This window comes from Penicillium maclennaniae, assembly GCF_028827695.1.
Source record: "Penicillium maclennaniae strain IBT 15551 chromosome Unknown utg000007l:1.0-4884863.0:1.0-4888362.0, whole genome shotgun sequence".
NCBI lineage: Eukaryota > Fungi > Ascomycota > Eurotiomycetes > Eurotiales > Aspergillaceae > Penicillium > Penicillium maclennaniae.
In genome coordinates, this window is record NW_026623219.1 from 2,045,834 (window position 1) to 2,062,031 (window position 16,198).

The following is a 16,198-nucleotide window of genomic DNA, read 5'->3' on the forward strand; positions in this document are numbered from 1 at the left end:
TCTCGATTCCAGGGGCACGTCTGTGTGTTTTGGGGCCGGGCCCACTTCCTTCTCTTCTCTCCTCCTTTTCCATTCTGCTCGACTTTAACGCCTTCGGCCTATTCATTCGTTTGTATTCTATTCTCCAGCCTGGTGCTGCCGTCGCCTCTCTCGGGGCCTCTTTGCGTTGTTAATCAACCCTCGCTCTTTCGTCCCGTGTCCGTCCCTGGTGAATTCACCCCATCGTTGTCTCAGGTACGAACCATAATTTCCCGCCTTGGGTTTTCTTTGCCTTCGATCTTTCGGCTATACGATCCCTCTTCTTGTTGCGTCCCTGAGTTGCGATTCGCAAGACACCGAGTCGATACTCAATTGTCTTTGGAATCTGCTATTGATTTGGGACCCCACGCGACCGGGGCTGTGGGAACAGTCGGACTGACAAGGCTCCCCTCCAGTGATTTCGCGCATTCCATCGCAACATTCGAGACGGCGGACCTCAATCCTCGACATCTGACTATACATCGACTCATCCGTCTCATCCGATCAATTTCGTTTCACCTCTACGGCTCCTGAACAGCGAGATCCGCTCCTCTTCGATCTATCCCTTCCTTCAACCTATTATTGCGCAATCTTCCTCACTCTTTCAACTGAGCGCAAATATTCGTCAAAATGGCCAATTTCCGCGCGAGCAATATTCTAGGCGACCCCTTCGCGCTAGCCACCCTCTCTATCTCCCTCATGGCATGGCTCATTGCATTCATCTCGTCGATCATTGCAGACATCCAGACTGAATATCCCAACTACTCGTGGTGGGCCATTTGTTACATGTTCTGCGTTATCGTCGGTCTGATCTTGACCTTCGGTACCGACACGTGCAATGTCTACGGTGTCGCAATCGTCGGATACTTGGGCTGCGGCCTTGTCTTGACTTCACTGAGCGCGAACAACACGGTCAACGGAAACCAGGGCGCCCTGCAAGCTGCTGGCGCCGGCTTTATCCTCCTTTCCATGGTCATTGTAAGTGAAATGAACAGCTAGTTTCCCATTGGCACATTTGCTAATTCTACATCTCTAGATCATCTGGATCTTCTACTTCGGCTCGACCCCTCAGGCTTCGCACCGTGGCTTCATTGATTCATTCGCTCTGAACAAGGAACAACCTGGCTCTTTCCGCGGCAGCCGCCCCATGTCCAGTGCTTTCGGTGCCCGTCCGGAGACTATGGCTACAAGCAACACTCCCCAAATGTACACCTCTGCACAATTGAGCGGCTTCGAGACTTCTTCTCCCGTGTCCGGATACCCCGGGGGGCCCCCTGGTGCTGAGCGCAACTCGTCCGCTCGCTTCGCTCCTACCCCCAGTCCCGGCCCTGCCCCCACCAACAACGGTCAGGAAGGTACCGAAGTGCCCCAGCCCACCGAGTATCCCTACCGAGCGAAGGCCATCTACTCGTATGACGCGAACCCAGAAGATGCCAACGAAATTAGCTTTGCCAAACATGAGATTCTCGAGGTATCCGATGTCAGTGGGCGATGGTGGCAGGCTCGGAAATCCACCGGAGAGACAGGCATCGCACCATCAAACTACCTGATCCTTTTGTGATCGTGAATGTCTTCTCTCTTGTGTTTGTTTTTTTGAATCTGTCTTCTGTTGCAAAATCCCGTTCCCCTTTGATACCCTTCGGATATTCTGTCGACGTGTGTGTGTGTATTTCTTGGTTCCTCTAACGTGATGTCTTGATGGCCTCCTCTTTTTGTCTCTACGTGATCTTTTCTCCATCTCTCCTTGGAACGTATTCTGGTTTTGGCTTGTCCAGTGTCGTGGGTCATTCTCCCGCTCTTTTTATATATGGTTCATATGCTTCTGTTTCTTCCCCCTTTTCATGTCGGAATGAGACATGACTGGAGCCTCTTGGACTCTGGTAAATTTCTAATATTCTGCGTGAAAAATCCCCGATTTTTGTGTGTGATTCCTTCACCGTTTGTTGGTTTTGATTTCCATGTCAAGGAAAACATTGAAAAGCTGGCTTTGAATACAATCTGATACCTCTGTTCACATGCCTCCAGTCCGCGTAGACCATGGCGTAGCACTTTGTAAGAAAATCTCTGCAGAACAGGGCAATGTGAGATCAACATCCATAAGACTCCGCTTGTGTGATTCTAGGCTCGTCTGCTATCTCCAGAGCCCCGCATTTCCTCAACATCTCTGAGATCCACCCACGTACCCGTCTCAAGCAGCACTCTCACATGACATGAGTCGGCATGAGAGAGGCAACATGTGGCATATCTAATCAAATCAATGAAAATACATTTCTGACTACAATTTAAGGTGTAAAGGGGGGGGGGGGGTGGAAGGAAAGAAAAACACCAAAAACAGCAGGATCTCTGTCACAAAGCCCAATGCCACCCACGTAAATCAGTCACCCCACTTGCCCAGGCCCACCATAGCATGGTAGCTCCATTGGGGAAAATGAGAGAAAAAGACCGAAAGAAGATGGGAAAAAGGAACCATAGTCAACTTGATGCATTGTCGGACTCTCAATCATGCTCATGACCGCAATTATCACCGCTCAAGGGAACTTCAGAAGTCCCATTAACACTAGGGAAGAGACCAAGAAATATTAGCCAAGAAGACTTCCTTGGGTATCTAGAACATGGAAAACCTCTATAAACAAGATCTAAACAATAGGCTTATCTGAGGAACGCCGATCAGCAGGACTTCCACTGACCATCCTATCTAGTCCTAGTCTCTTGCCAACTCACAGACCCTGGGTCCCTGAAGCGGTAACTGATTCTGGTAACTGGTTCCCGGTCAGACCCATGTCATACTGTGGATTTCGGGGAATTCGCTGACCTCCTGTTCGATAATGGGTATGCTGTGCTTGCATGGCCTTGCATACATGTAGCGGTTGGCTCGTGTGGGTGAAATATGCATCTTTAGCGCCGACTTGACCTCATTCGGTTTCTGGATGAGTGGTGGTGGCGCCCCGAGGTGCGGTCTGAGTCGGTTAAATGGTTGTCTATCACCGCTGCTTTCCCGGGGGGTTATTTTGTGCGTTTCTCTGCTGTGATAGAGGACTCCAGATTTGAAGATTCGAGAATACCTCGTTCGTTGCTATTACTATACAGGTGATTTGTGCAGGCTCAGGTCGCAGTCTCATCGATTTCAGAGCAAGAGTGTCAAGGAAGGTTGTTCCTCTGACCTTGAGACTGGCAGAGAGGTCGTTGATTTACCTCCGGTTTGTACTCGACTCTGTCGACTTTGATAGTGTCGCTTCATTCACTCTGCGCGGTCTGTGCATATTCATACATTCACAATATGTCCGGAGATAATATTACAGTGGCATCTAATGTGCTCGGCACTATCGGCACAGTTCTCTGGTGTATCCAGCTGATTCCGCAAATATGGTATAACTGGCGACGCAAGACGACCGATGGGTTTCCGGCAGTCATGATGCTTTTATGGGCTAGTTGTATGTGTTTCTCTGTTATGTAAGTAATGCAGATGCTGATAATCCCCTGTTGTCACAGGTTCTGTTCCGATGGGAGCTTATTTGATACTACAGGTGAGTGTCATGCTCTAGACAGTCCACAGAAAGCACATTTGAGACTATATCAGAGGCTGAGGGTGCGGTTGAGGTAGGAAGTCAGCATACCGCTACAGATCCAGCCGCAGATGTTTGGATTCTTCTCTCTTGTCAACTGGGGTCAAATATTGTATTACAATCAGTCCGTCTTTTGATTCTTGAGACATTTGTCTTTTGACTGACTGTTTGAAACAGCAACTATAGCCGATTAAAGGCCACGATTGTCTGTTCTGGTTGTGTTTTGTTGTTTGGGGGGATTGAAGCTCTTCTGATTCTGACATTACGGGTAAGTGCCGATATTGGCTCAAGATCCTGGCATGCTAGAACGAATCTTGACACATGTTGTTAGATACCCTACGAGAACGGAGTTATGTGGCCAGATTTAGTGGTAGGCATTGTGGCAGCCATTCTTTTGGTTGCTGGGATGTTGCCACCGTATTTGAACTATGGAAGAGGGACGGACGAGTGATTGGCATCAGTATGCGATTCGCATCTCGAGAAGTCATCCATGAGTTTGCTGACCCACCATACATAGACTGGTTGTTCTTGTCAACTGACACCTTTGGCGGATTGTTCTCGCTCTTTGCGTTAGGTGTGCCACCCAGGCTGCGTCGGAAGATCTGGAGAATCGAACCTCGCTGATGAGCCAATAGCTGCACAAGGAAAATTTGATATACTGGCTGGAATACTTTATATCCTTGTGTCAGTTCCTCGGGTCTATTCCGAAAGTCTTTTGCCAGGCTAACCCTGTCAACAGTGTTGTTCTGGAGTTGGGCATCTATGCAAGCCACATAACATGGCGGATCCGCTATCGCAAACTTCGCCGAGAGGCCAAGATGGCCGGTAAAAGCATCGATGACCTGCTAAGGATGCAGCAAACCCCCACGCCCGCCACACGGGACCTCGAGTCGGGGGTACTCGAAGACTCTGGGAAAACCCTGCCTCAGGAACCCAGGGAGCACCAGCCACAGTCCACATTGGCCGTGGAAGGGGAAATGACGAGTGAGAAATGTTGATACAGGCACCCAATCCTATCAATGAGGACTATTTCGCGTCTATGAAATTATGTACGTAGTCAAGGTCGCGTCGGGCTGCAAATCGAAGTTCACCAGGGATTATCCCAGCACGAAAATAAATGGATCTGATCAATTCGTGAGATCTGAGCTTTTCAGATCATAAAAAAAGCAAAGAGTTCTAGACCCAAGAAGACAACCCAGAAAAAAAAACCCACGCGGACCGATGTTTCGGTTTTAGCGTGAGATCTCAAAGCTTTGCCCAACAATCGGGAGATCAGCACGGGCACGGATTGCTAAATAAACGGTCTGATACAACGGCACCCCCTCATCTCCTTTACTCCACCCCTCAAAAATTTTCCACCCTTCTTCATCTTCTTCGTATTGGGGATCCCGAGAGGATTGTGGTCTGGAGTAACGCTGGAACCTGCTAACCATCCTTGGAGCTAGACCGAAAGCCTCCGCCCCCAGCCGGGACAACAGTGCCCCTGTCTCGTTTCTTGAATGGTTCTCGAGGAAAACACAATGCGAGGCCTCTAGCCTCTCTGGCAATTGTCACCATGCCAGAGAGACGTCTATCGCGTCTGCTGAAGGCAAAACTGCTTCGACGATCATCGACGCCCGCGGTTCCCAAAGCGGGCAACGGGGCGGACCCGTGTGTCCACCCAAATTCAACCTCTCGCATCTCCAACCATCGCGCTCTACAACCCCTCGACTCCGCCAGCGAGAAATTCCCGTACAGCGTCGTTGCTTCGCCTCCCGAACCCTCCTTTGACGAGCCCAGTCCTGGCTCTGCTCTCGACCGGCAGGGACGCGCGGTCGAGCCTCGGCACCCGGACGAGCCTTATCCTTCCTCTCCCTCGTTCCAGCTTCATCACCAGCGCAAGGATCGCAACAATACTCCTCCACCAACCGATTCTAATCTCTCGTCGCTGCATACTCCTCTCACCGAAGAGGCTCCTTCTCCTATCTCGACTCCACTTCAGACGCCCCAGCATTCCGACGATAATTCCTTCCAGTCTGCCAACGCCAAACTTCGAGCGGCGACTCCGAGCGACCTTCCATTGACACCGGCTTTAGAAACCGTCCTTGAGCGAGGTTTGGACACTACTCAATCGCCGTCCACGTTTTTTCCTCCTTCTGCGAGCAAGCGACCCAGCCTTGCAGTTCGTCGACAATCTTTGCTCCCAGCGTCCCATCAGGATTTGATCAGTGGACTGGTGGAACCGAATCAATTCTTTCCCGGCGATTATTACCCTGCTCGTGCACCTGAACCCACGAACGAGATGGTTCAACGCCGAGTCTGGGTCAAACGGCCAGGTGGCTCCGCCACCCTCGTCCCATGCATGGAGGATGCAGTTGTGGATGAATTGCGAGACCAGGTCATCATGAAATATGTCAACTCTTTAGGAAGAAACTTCGACTCGCCAGATATCGTGATTCGGATACATGCGCGAGAAGGTTCGAATAGACAGGCGCATGCTGAACGTTTGCTGAGCCCCGAGGAGGTCCTTTTCTCTGTCCTTGATTCATACTATCCTGGAGGTCAATCAATAGATGAGGCGCTGGTGATTGATGCTCCATCACGCCGGACGCCGAAGCCTTCGCCCCGTCACGCAGTTTATCACCATCATCAACCGGGTGAACATGGCGACTATTTTCCTCTGATGCCAGCTCAGCCGAACCCTACGCCACCCGGGCACCCCTCGGCATCAGCACAGCCTAATGCGCCTTCTATATCAATTCTGACCACGGGGGTCGTCCCTCCCTTGCCGTCACCGGGTGGTCGTGGTTCACGGCATCACCGCCGGCCTCCACTTACTAGACACACAACTAACTCTCCAACAATTCACGGTCAAGGAGTTACCGTCACAGGTATGTGTATGCCTCTTAAGTTTCAGGATCAGCTTGACTAATTTCCAGAAGAAGCCGGCATTTCTCCTCATGCTCAAATCCCCCCCGCCTGCTCCAACACAGAATGTCCCAACCCCTCCGGCGCCTCTGCCCGACTCTCCCCAGACCAAAACACATACACCGCCCGTACCACCGGTCGCGTCTCCGCGAACGCTTCGCAAATCGAAGGGTGCCGCATCACCTGGTGCGGTTTTCGGTGGATTGATCGATGGAACAGTGCCGCCAATCAACGTTTTGATCGTGGAAGACAATATTATCAACCAAAAGCTTCTGGAGGCGTTCATGAAACGATTGAGTGTGCGCTGGAAGTGTGCAGCCAACGGCGAGGAGGCCGTACGAAAGTGGCGTCAGGGCGGGTTCCACTTGGTGCTTATGGATATCCAATTGCCCGTGATGAACGGCTTGGACGCTACTAAGGAGATCCGCCGTCTTGAACGTCTGAATGGGATTGGTGTCTTCCCAAAAAATGCATCTGGTCGCTCGAGCGCATCAAGTGCCGCTACTACCCCGATGGAAGATCGACGACCTAGTTTGCATCGCTCTGTCAGCGAGGAAGATACATTGTCTGATTTGTCATTGTTCCGGAGTCCGGTCATTATTGTCGCCTTGACGGCTAGCAGTTTGCAAAGTGATCGTCATGAAGCTTTGGCCGCTGGCTGTAATGATTTCTTGACCAAGGTATGCGCTCTTTTTCCAGCTTTTCCGTTGAATATTCACTGACTTCAGAGTAGCCCGTTGGATTCCCGTGGCTAGAACAGAAAGTCACCGAATGGGGCTGCATGCAAGCTCTCATCGATTTCGAAGGCTGGCGGAAATGGCGTGGATTCATGGACTCTCCCCGTTCCTCCTCGCCTGGTTTCGAAAGCGCCGCTAGCCCAATGCAAGGTGGCAGCCACCAAGAATTTGGATCCCATACACAACTGGCGTCGCCACTCGTTAACCGAACTAATGCCAAGCTGCCTCGCCATAAATTGCAAAGACCTCATCTGCCCGATGCGGGTGAAATCTTGCGCGAGGACTCTTGGGGCAGCGGGAGCGGTGCGGATACTGCCGATACTGGAGACTCCGTCAGTCCCTCAGTGGATCCGCAACCTTCTTCAGTTCCTGAAGTGGCCGGGGAATCTCCCGAAGAACCTGCTCCGAGTGAGCAATAATAGCACTGTGGTATATCTGATGCATTGACATACCCGCGCATTCCTTTGATTATATTTCCATATGTCTCGACTATCTGTCTTTTCCATTGGATACCCCGCATAGTAACGATTATCTCTTGTTTTGACTTTTGGATAGCATTGGCGCTTCGAGGTCGTGGACCTGAACGTTTGTTTCATTATACTCGTTATTTTCGTCTTATTTGCGTTCTGTTCAGATCTTCATGGCATCGCAAACCGCCAGTCACCTTTCCCCTTATTCTTGTTCCATTTTTTTTCCCCTATTCGGCACTGCACTTTATACATATATGCAGACTGAACATACTCAAATATACGAAGGAGATGTTTCTTTGTCTTGTCCGAATTTCTTTTCCGGTTGGAATGACCTGTTTCATTTGTCATCTCTGCACCAGTGGAAGTTTGTGGATTTTCACATGTTTTGAGACATCTAGGCTCTTAACTCGTTTCTCTTTCTCTCTCCATAGACTACATGGACACGTTCATCATCACGCTCGATCACAAACACAAGTACAGTTATGCAAGGCTCAACTGAGTACTCAGAGCTCCAAGACAAGCTTGACACCACTGACGCCAGCCTTCAACTCATCCAGAGCTTGATTAGCAGATTCCAGTCCCCCTTCCACAACCTTGATCTTTGGACTAACCACCACCTGCCGAGTCGCCAGCTTCTCCTGCAACCAAGTCTTGAAGATCCAAGCACACTGTTCATATCTCGCATCAAGGTCATCCGGCGCTGAAACAAACGCAGTCTCGACGCCCTCGGGAACTTTCACACTTGCATCAACGATGGGCGCAATAGCCAGCTTGACCTTTTCTCCATCCCCTCGCAACGCCTCCATGACATCCACGGATAACTGTTGCGACCCAGTAGCATGATACCCAATCTTAAACATCAGCCCATCTTCTTTCGCAGCATCCACAATCTGTTGCAACACATCCCCAGCCTTGTAATCAAACATGCGCGACGCGCCAAGTCCCTTCACATACTCATGATGCTGTGGACTAGCAGTCGCATAAACAGTATATCCAGCCAATTTCGCCCCTTGCACCGCGAAACTCCCCATACTACTCCCCGCGCCCCAAACAAGGACACCTTCTTTTCCCTTGGGAGAAACTTCCCGCGGAACTCCAGCCCACAACCACCCGTTCCACGAGGTCAGCGCTGCCATGGGGAAGACACACCCTCGGTAAAAGAATACGACTCTGGGAGAACGGCCACCATCTCCTCGCTGACGAGTACGTACCTCTGCAGCGCGCCGTAGTTCGGGCTTCCTTGGTGCATGAATGCGCTGGCGAATGCAGTCACTCGTGTACCTGGCGCGAGGGTGGCCGAGGAGCCTGTCTTCGCCACGATCCCGCTGACGTCTGAGCCTAGCACAGCTGGGTATTCTTGGATGAACATGCCCATGTCTCGTTGGTAGATGTCGACGGGATTTAGAGCGACGGCATGGACTTCAATGAGGAGTTCATTGGGGGCGGGAGTAGGTGTTTCGCGTTGCACAACAGCTAGGGGACCACCCTTTTGGGGGACTATGGCTGCTTGGTGGGTTGTGGACATTGTCTGAGGATGGTATGTATTGACTGATTGTGAGTCGCTGGTTGATTAAGATTCGTCGGGCTCTGGCAAGGCTAAGATCTTTGTATTTATACCTCGATCTCTTGGGTTTGGATCGGAGTGTTGAGATCTGGGGGTTCATGGTTGAGTCTTGTGCTGGAGTCGGAGTTAAGTCAATACCTTGTTGGTTGCGTTGAGCGTAAACTCCTCGGGCTTTGTGTTATCTCCGTCAGCCTTACGGAGTTTGCAAACGTCAGATTTGGTTATGAATTCAAGTCGGAATTCGGAATCGGAGATCTCTGGAATTCTGTAGTGATTGTGAATCTATACCTGTGGATGTATTTTGTTCTGGTGAAAAAGCTGGCAACGGCCGAGGAAGTATCGTGGACTTGTTCGACCACGCGGTCGATCATGGATCAACATTGTTTTCACTTTAACACTAATTAATTAGCAGTGATCTCTGGGAGCAAGTGCTGCTGATGAACGGAATGAGTAAATATTTGGCTTGTTCAACTGCTGTTTTGGAAATGGGCCGAGAAGGTCTCGAGTGTTGTCGATATATATCCTATGGCAGTGCACCAACACTTTAGGTATTCATGTCACGTCCCATTCATGTGAATCCGAACGTGGAAAATGCCTTGACCACATGTCTCCAATGATCATCACAAAGCTGAACAAAACTCACTTCGGGTAGAAATGTCACCCGGGATCTACCCTCATGTCTTCCTTTCTAGTTGTAGCTCCATGCGCCAAGGCCCCGTAAGCCAAGTTCAAGCCTCGCCCCGCCCTTACCCGTCCCTCTTCAGGAACTCGCTCTGTCCTTTATGTAGTTGTGTTCTGAATTCGAATAGACGAGAATTCCGGGTTTCATGGGACTGAGAAGATGAAGCCCGATCTTCGAGCGATGTAAACAGCGCCCCCAAATCTATACGACATTAGAGAACAGGAGGTTGAAATGTGCAGCGAAGATCCTCGCAGCACCGACCTTGGCATCGTTGCGCCAGGATAGGTGCAATTTTAAGCCCCCACCCCGGTATTTCCAGCTGGAGACACAGCTCTTCCTCGTTCTTAATCGTAGACACTCGCCACCATATATCTCCATTACACATCTTATCTTTCAGCACCTCGTTTCTCTTCCCTGGGTAATTTGATCTTGGGAATAGAGCCATGTCTTCGAGTCGCCAGTGCTACTGGCCGCAATCACGAGGCCGCCCCTGGCAACTATCCATGTTCCGACGACGAGATCACCTCCTGTTGCGGCTCAAGTTCCACCTGCCTGTCCAATGGATACTGTATGGACATATAGCAGCCTTTTACCCTTTCGCAAGGAGGATGTACCAGTGATACGTGGGCGTCTGGATGCCCAACTGCATGCCGTGAGCTCTCGATCAGATTTTATCCTTTCTTTCGGCCCCCAACCATTGACGCAACGCAGAACAAACAGAATTCGAAAACCAAGGCTCAGCAATTGTCAATCTAAACTACAATAGTGCAACTGGTGTGTCGATATATTGTTGTGGTACACCCGTCGGCACCGACGAGGGAAATGGCACGGACTGCCAGTATGGCTACGATAGCTTCGCTTTCGCGACCATTCTCGCTGGATACAATGCTCTTGCCGACTATACCAATACATCATCATCGACCAATTCTTCAAGTGTCGCTCCAAACTCGTCTTCAGGACCCCCCACTGGCTCACATGATGTCGCCCTGGGCGTCGGCCTGGGTGTCCCGCTCGGAATCATTGCTCTTGGCTCGCTGCTCTGGGCATTCGGGGAGAGGAGGCGGGCGAATCAACTAAGTAGAGCCCTGGCGGCTAGTAACATTCCAGCCCAAGCCTTTGCCGGTACCTCGCAGTCTCCTCAATCGCGTCTCGTGACCGAACGGTCTGGACTCAGAGAGCTGGACGGTACTTGGCAACCCCCAAGAAATGCCAGCCAAATGAGAGACTGGGCAAAATACCAGCACTGGAGAAAGAAATTGCGAGACTCCCAATGAGACCATACATGTGGAGCCAGCTAGTATTCACTCGATCTTTATCTCGGTGTCCTACATTATAGAAGTGAATGGAATGCACATGGATATCAGCTCATAACTCTAGTCCAGGATGAATCTTGGATAAACTATCCGAGGCCCATGGTGGTATCACGATGTAAGGAAGTACAAAAAGCTCAGGCACAAGCACAAATCAACTGACAGATGGACCGAGTCGGGCTCGTTATCTCGGTCCTAGTTGCTTCTTTTGAGGGAAATTCGAGCTTCGGTCCAATGAGATTGTCTCGGGGTGCTTATTTCTCCGATCCCTTGTTTTTTAAAGGTCCATTCTTCACTTTATCGCTCACGCTGTGCCATCTAGCCTTGACCACTGCCCCCAGAAGCCACATTCCCCAGCACAAACAAGTGTCATTAAGCGGTACTCAAGGCCCCGTACCGAGCTCCCAGATCCTCTTTTCGAATCCCGTGCAGATTGGCCCTCGGGACAGGCGGGGGAATTCAATGCCTAAACTCCAGGGGGTTGGAATGCGGCAAATACAAGAGGCCTTGGAGGCCTGGACCATACAGGCTCTGCTGATAGCCTGGATGATTAGCCTGGAGGATGGAGATATAAAATCAAGCGGGAGAGGTCTGTTTCTGCGTCTTTTTTGTTTCCTGTGGAGTTCACAGTCGATCACGCTGATCCATCAGATCTTCACCTCGTGGCGGATCTTCGTTCTGACGCGTCCAGAATGTCATCTTTGGGAGTTCGTGGCAATAGCCTCAACATCGTGGCTATCCTGGGTGTTCTCATGCCTGGGATCATGTCCGTTGGCTACAACGCTGCTTCACTGGGTGGGGTTTTGAGTCTGAAGAGCTTTGAAAATCAGTTCCCTGAAATCGACGTGGATCATGCGAAAGATCAGTCCTATGCATCGACGATACAGGGAACGGTGGTCGCTGCTTATGCGGTTGGTGGCTTCCTGGGTACCTTTTCTTGTATTTTCTTGGGCGACAAACTCGGACGTCGATGGACGATGATGACAGGTGCCGCGGTGCAAATTCTTGGTTGTCTCTTGAATGCCACCGCGTCCACCTTGGTCCAGCTCATCATTTCTCGGATCACCATTGGATTCGGCACTGGCGCATTGCTGGCCACTATCCCTCTTTGGCAGTCTGAAATCTCGCCTGCGAAGAAACGTGGTAGGCACGTTGCTACCAAGGGTGTCTTCAGTGGTTTGGGATGCGCCCTCGCCCTGTTTCTTGAATTCGGAATGTCTTTTATGGGAAGCAGTGTTGCATGGCGTTTCCCATCGGCTTTCCCTGTTCTACTCTCGGCCATTGTCTTTGTATTCGCTGCTCTGCTTCCCGATTCTCCTCGTTGGCTTCTTCGACAAGGACGAGTCGCCGAGGCCCGTGAGGTTCTGGCAATGCTGGAAGACACTTGTGTGAACGATGGAATCATAGACGAGAAAGTCAAGGAAGTACAGGATTCATTGGAATTATCCGGTGGGAAGCGATCATTGGGTCAGATCTTCCACATGGGACCCCAGAAGATCTTTCACCGTGCTATGCTCGCAGTTGGACCTCTGGTCTTCCTACAGTTGACCGGTGCTACGGTGACCACCTTCTATACAACCTCCATCTTCGAAAATAATCTCGGACTCGACGACCAGACCTCTCGACTTCTAGCAGGAGTCTACCAGCTCGTTGGGCCAATCGGCGGTACCGTCTGTGTCCTCGGCATCGAAGGCTTTGGTCGTCGGAAGCTTCTGATGGCTAGCACGATCGGAAACACCATTTGCCTGACGCTTATTGCAAGTCTTGGGTCCGTCTCCGGTAACCTTTGGGCATCGCACGGAGCCGTCTTCTTTCTTTTCTTGTTCCATTTCAGCTACATTATCGGATTTGGTGGCATTCCGTACCTGTTCGCCACGGAGATTGCGCCTCTTCATCTTCGCACTACCATCAATAGCTTGAGCATCAGTATCTCGTGGATCTTCAGCATCTTGATCACTAATGTCACACCGCTCGCATTCAATCTGATGGGACAACGATATTTCCTCATTTTCGCCGGCCTCAATGTCGTGATGACACCGGCGATCTATTACCTCTTTCCCGAAACGGCAGGGCGCAGTCTCGAAGAGATGGATGAGATTTTTGCGCTTTCGCGAGGTGTACTGGATGTTGTTCATGTGGCTAAAAAGCTTCCACATCGCCATCAGATCGAGTATCAGTCTGATAAGAAATTTGACGATGACTTGAAAGATGCCGCTGCTTTGGCCTGATGCTTATTGTGAACGTCTTAATTGCTGGGCAATTACTTGGTATGACTATGTTGTAGGACTTAATGACTTTGATCTTCCAATAATGAATCAACCCCGTTCAACGTTCTAAATGCCGCCGCCAAGCATCTGCTTCAAGCTCCTGAAACACACTTCCGTTCTGAATGAGCTAGCAAAGAACTACAGAACCATGAGTTGCTGAGTTCTCAATGACATTCTGGGTCTAATGGGGCTTTATAATGCTATTAGGATTTCAAAATGTGTTGAATGGGCTCAATGCCACTGGATTTAGCCTTTCAGGCATTCGTCAATCTGTTTGGACATCTGCAAACATTCCTCATCCCGAAGGGTGGTAGTGAACACTTGGATCGAGCACGGTGCTCCCTTGAGCAGCTCATAATTCCCTGCAACAATTACAATATCAGAGTTTGTTCCCAAGAGGTAATTCAAAGTCAATCATACATGACGGTGCAACCTGGCCCTCCTTCAACTCCATGGTCTCCTTGGCGTCGAGCTCTCCGACGTGTCCAAATGGAATGACACAGGCGGGATACTAGGGATAAGCATAAAACCGGTCAGCCATTTGTGCTTGAAAATGCATTCCACGCATAACTCACGTCGAGCAGGTTCAGGAAGGTGGTGTAAGGCACCACGCCAAAAGTATCATGCGCCACTGCTGTTGATTGGGCAGGCGGTGCAAGGCAGATATCCAGATTATGGTGAAGCCACAATTTTCTATGAGATTCACGCAGCTCTGCGCGGTGTGTGTTTAGTAAAGCCAATTTACCCATACTGTCAAGAGCGCTCATATCCGGAAGAGTAGACCTCTGCAGCTTCAGCAGCTCGACTAACTTCCCAATGTGGACCAGCGAGGGCACGGGGGGGTTCACCAGCTGCCATGATATGGCGCATCGCTCCTTGATCGAGAGTGAAGATGTTCCAGGCGACTTCGTTGGCTTCCATGATGTGACATTCCTCCTCGCTCAGCGTGACAATCTCATGGCCCCGGGCTTTGAGTAAACTGGCCGCCTCCGCTAGAACTCGTCGAACAGGGGGATGAAGAGGGAAAGTAGGGCTTTCAGGTACAAGGCCGATTCGGAGAGTGGGCTTGGTGGATACCTGTCTCCACGGAATGTCGAGAACAGTGGAGTCGTAGAGAGCGGGCTGGGCGTCGAAGATAGCTTTGAAGAATGTTTCAATGCCATTCAGATCCAGTGATAGGGGTCCGGCGCAGGACAGGACAAATTTCATTCCACTGGTTGTGCATGCGCGCATTCCTCCGTTCGGAACCCTCCCTGCGCTGGGTCTGAATCCGTACGTCCCACAGCAGGCAGCTGGAATTCGGACAGAGCCTAGAGGTGACAAAAGCGTTAAATTTCTGAAACTTTGTGTGGTACTCAAGTGCTATTTACCGCCAATGTCGGTGCCGACTCCCAATGGTGATCCTCGAAGGGCAATTAGGGCACCCTCGCCTCCGCTAGAGCCGCCGGGGCCTGTGGCTGTATTCCACGGGTTCAGGGTACGCCCGAAGACATTGTTGTCGGCCTCGGCAGTCTACAAAGAGAGGTCAGCCCATGAAGATCATGCACAATAATCCGAGTCACGCACCATCATTGTCTGCGGGACATTGGTTTTCACATAGATGACCGCCCCTAGGTTCAGCAGGATATCCACGAGAGGCGAGTTAGCTGAAGCAACTTCATCCATAAAAGACACCATGCCGATAGTAGCTTCCATTCCCTTGTATTGGAAGTTATCCTTGATGCTAATAGGGAGACCATGAAGAGGTCCGGCTGATTTGCCCTGAGCTCGGAGGTTGTCCAAATACTCGGCACGAGCATGAGCTTCCTCAAACATTGTCTCAGTAAGACAGTTTACCTGACTCAATTGTGAGCTTAGAGTAATATGCCTATTAATACCTGTAGGAACGAACCAACTGTTGAGCAACCGCAGCTCGCTTACAATATGCCATGGTCACCTCCGCCGAGGTCAATTCACCACTCGCCAGAGCAGAAAGCAGAGCGGCAACGTCATACTGCTCGGTGATATGTAGCTCTCGTTCCGTCAGGATTCCAGACTTGCGGATCGCTTGTACTTGGATGAGATTGGTCTTATTGTCTGACAAGGGTGTTTGGAGACTGTCTAGGAAGTTTGCCGACACCTTCCATGCTTGCGGAATTCTGTCTGCACAGGCTTCTCTTTTGATGGCTACCCTCTCTAGCCAAGGAGCCTTTTGGCCGGTAGAGCCCATTTTGAACGATGGATTCAATATTCGAGTACAAATTCCAAGGTAGGGTCTTCCACGTGAAGGTCTAAGAGATGACCAGGTATATGCGTGTCGTTGTATAAAATACAGAGAGTCAATAGATCTACTGATTAAATAGACGCTCTCTGTTGAGTAACCCAATCAATAGTCTTTCGGTCGAGGTGAAGGAACCAAGGTTCCGAGGGTCGTCATCCTCGGCAAAAGGCGGAGACGCGGGGTTCGATGGAGGCTTCCGACGCCATTCGATTCGAGATCATGGTAAGCTGACGGTGCAAAAGCTAATAAATTCGCCGGCTTGGCATGTCTCTCTATTCGTTCATATTCTGCCGTCATTTGTAAAGGAATGAAGTCGCCTGTGTCCGCTCCGGTCCGTCCACGGCGATTCGAGGTATCTTGCAATCAGATCTTCAGCTTCATCTTCTCTCTATCATTATCTCCTCCCCGCTTCTCCACTTC

The 16,198-nt window shown here is 50.6% G+C and overlaps 7 protein-coding genes across 7 annotated transcripts; 5 read left to right on the top strand and 2 right to left on the bottom strand.

Annotated features, from left to right (window-relative positions):
• Positions 1 to 648: 648 nt before the first annotated feature.
• On the top strand, positions 649 to 1,579 carry sho1 (osmosensor SHO1; the record flags this gene model as incomplete). Its single annotated transcript, XM_056969648.1, has 2 exons — positions 649 to 996; positions 1,055 to 1,579. The coding sequence occupies 2 exons, from the start codon at positions 649 to 651 to the stop codon at positions 1,577 to 1,579; spliced, it is 873 nt and encodes a 290-aa protein (XP_056819680.1).
• A 1,668-nt stretch (positions 1,580 to 3,247) lies between these two features.
• N7477_007986 (PQ-loop repeat-containing protein) lies at positions 3,248 to 4,579 on the top strand (the record flags this gene model as incomplete). The annotated part of the gene is made up of 7 exons (XM_056969649.1): positions 3,248 to 3,449; positions 3,508 to 3,542; positions 3,620 to 3,705; positions 3,759 to 3,849; positions 3,913 to 3,951; positions 4,156 to 4,265; positions 4,321 to 4,579. Coding segments are annotated over 7 exons (822 nt in total), but the record flags the coding sequence as incomplete, so codon positions are not given.
• A 557-nt stretch (positions 4,580 to 5,136) lies between these two features.
• Positions 5,137 to 7,644, top strand: N7477_007987 (response regulator; the record flags this gene model as incomplete). The annotated part of the gene is made up of 3 exons (XM_056969650.1): positions 5,137 to 6,455; positions 6,478 to 7,168; positions 7,222 to 7,644. 3 exons carry the CDS (start codon positions 5,137 to 5,139, stop codon positions 7,642 to 7,644), a joined length of 2,433 nt encoding a protein of 810 aa, XP_056819682.1.
• A 554-nt stretch (positions 7,645 to 8,198) lies between these two features.
• N7477_007988 (zinc-binding alcohol dehydrogenase family protein) lies at positions 8,199 to 9,220 on the bottom strand (the record flags this gene model as incomplete). Its single annotated transcript, XM_056969651.1, has 2 exons — positions 8,199 to 8,824; positions 8,845 to 9,220. The coding sequence occupies 2 exons, from the start codon at positions 9,218 to 9,220 to the stop codon at positions 8,199 to 8,201; spliced, it is 1,002 nt and encodes a 333-aa protein (XP_056819683.1).
• A 1,280-nt stretch (positions 9,221 to 10,500) lies between these two features.
• N7477_007989 (uncharacterized protein) lies at positions 10,501 to 11,215 on the top strand (the record flags this gene model as incomplete). The annotated part of the gene is made up of 2 exons (XM_056969652.1): positions 10,501 to 10,564; positions 10,653 to 11,215. The coding sequence occupies 2 exons, from the start codon at positions 10,501 to 10,503 to the stop codon at positions 11,213 to 11,215; spliced, it is 627 nt and encodes a 208-aa protein (XP_056819684.1).
• Positions 11,216 to 11,943: 728 nt separating this feature from the next.
• On the top strand, positions 11,944 to 13,479 carry N7477_007990 (Major facilitator superfamily domain general substrate transporter; the record flags this gene model as incomplete). The annotated part of the gene is made up of 1 exon (XM_056969653.1): positions 11,944 to 13,479. The coding sequence occupies one exon, from the start codon at positions 11,944 to 11,946 to the stop codon at positions 13,477 to 13,479; it is 1,536 nt and encodes a 511-aa protein (XP_056819685.1).
• A 285-nt stretch (positions 13,480 to 13,764) lies between these two features.
• Positions 13,765 to 15,727, bottom strand: N7477_007991 (putative general amidase; the record flags this gene model as incomplete). Its single annotated transcript, XM_056969654.1, has 7 exons — positions 13,765 to 13,880; positions 13,939 to 14,029; positions 14,094 to 14,303; positions 14,329 to 14,828; positions 14,889 to 15,030; positions 15,085 to 15,354; positions 15,410 to 15,727. The coding sequence occupies 7 exons, from the start codon at positions 15,725 to 15,727 to the stop codon at positions 13,765 to 13,767; spliced, it is 1,647 nt and encodes a 548-aa protein (XP_056819686.1).
• Positions 15,728 to 16,198: the final 471 nt, after the last annotated feature.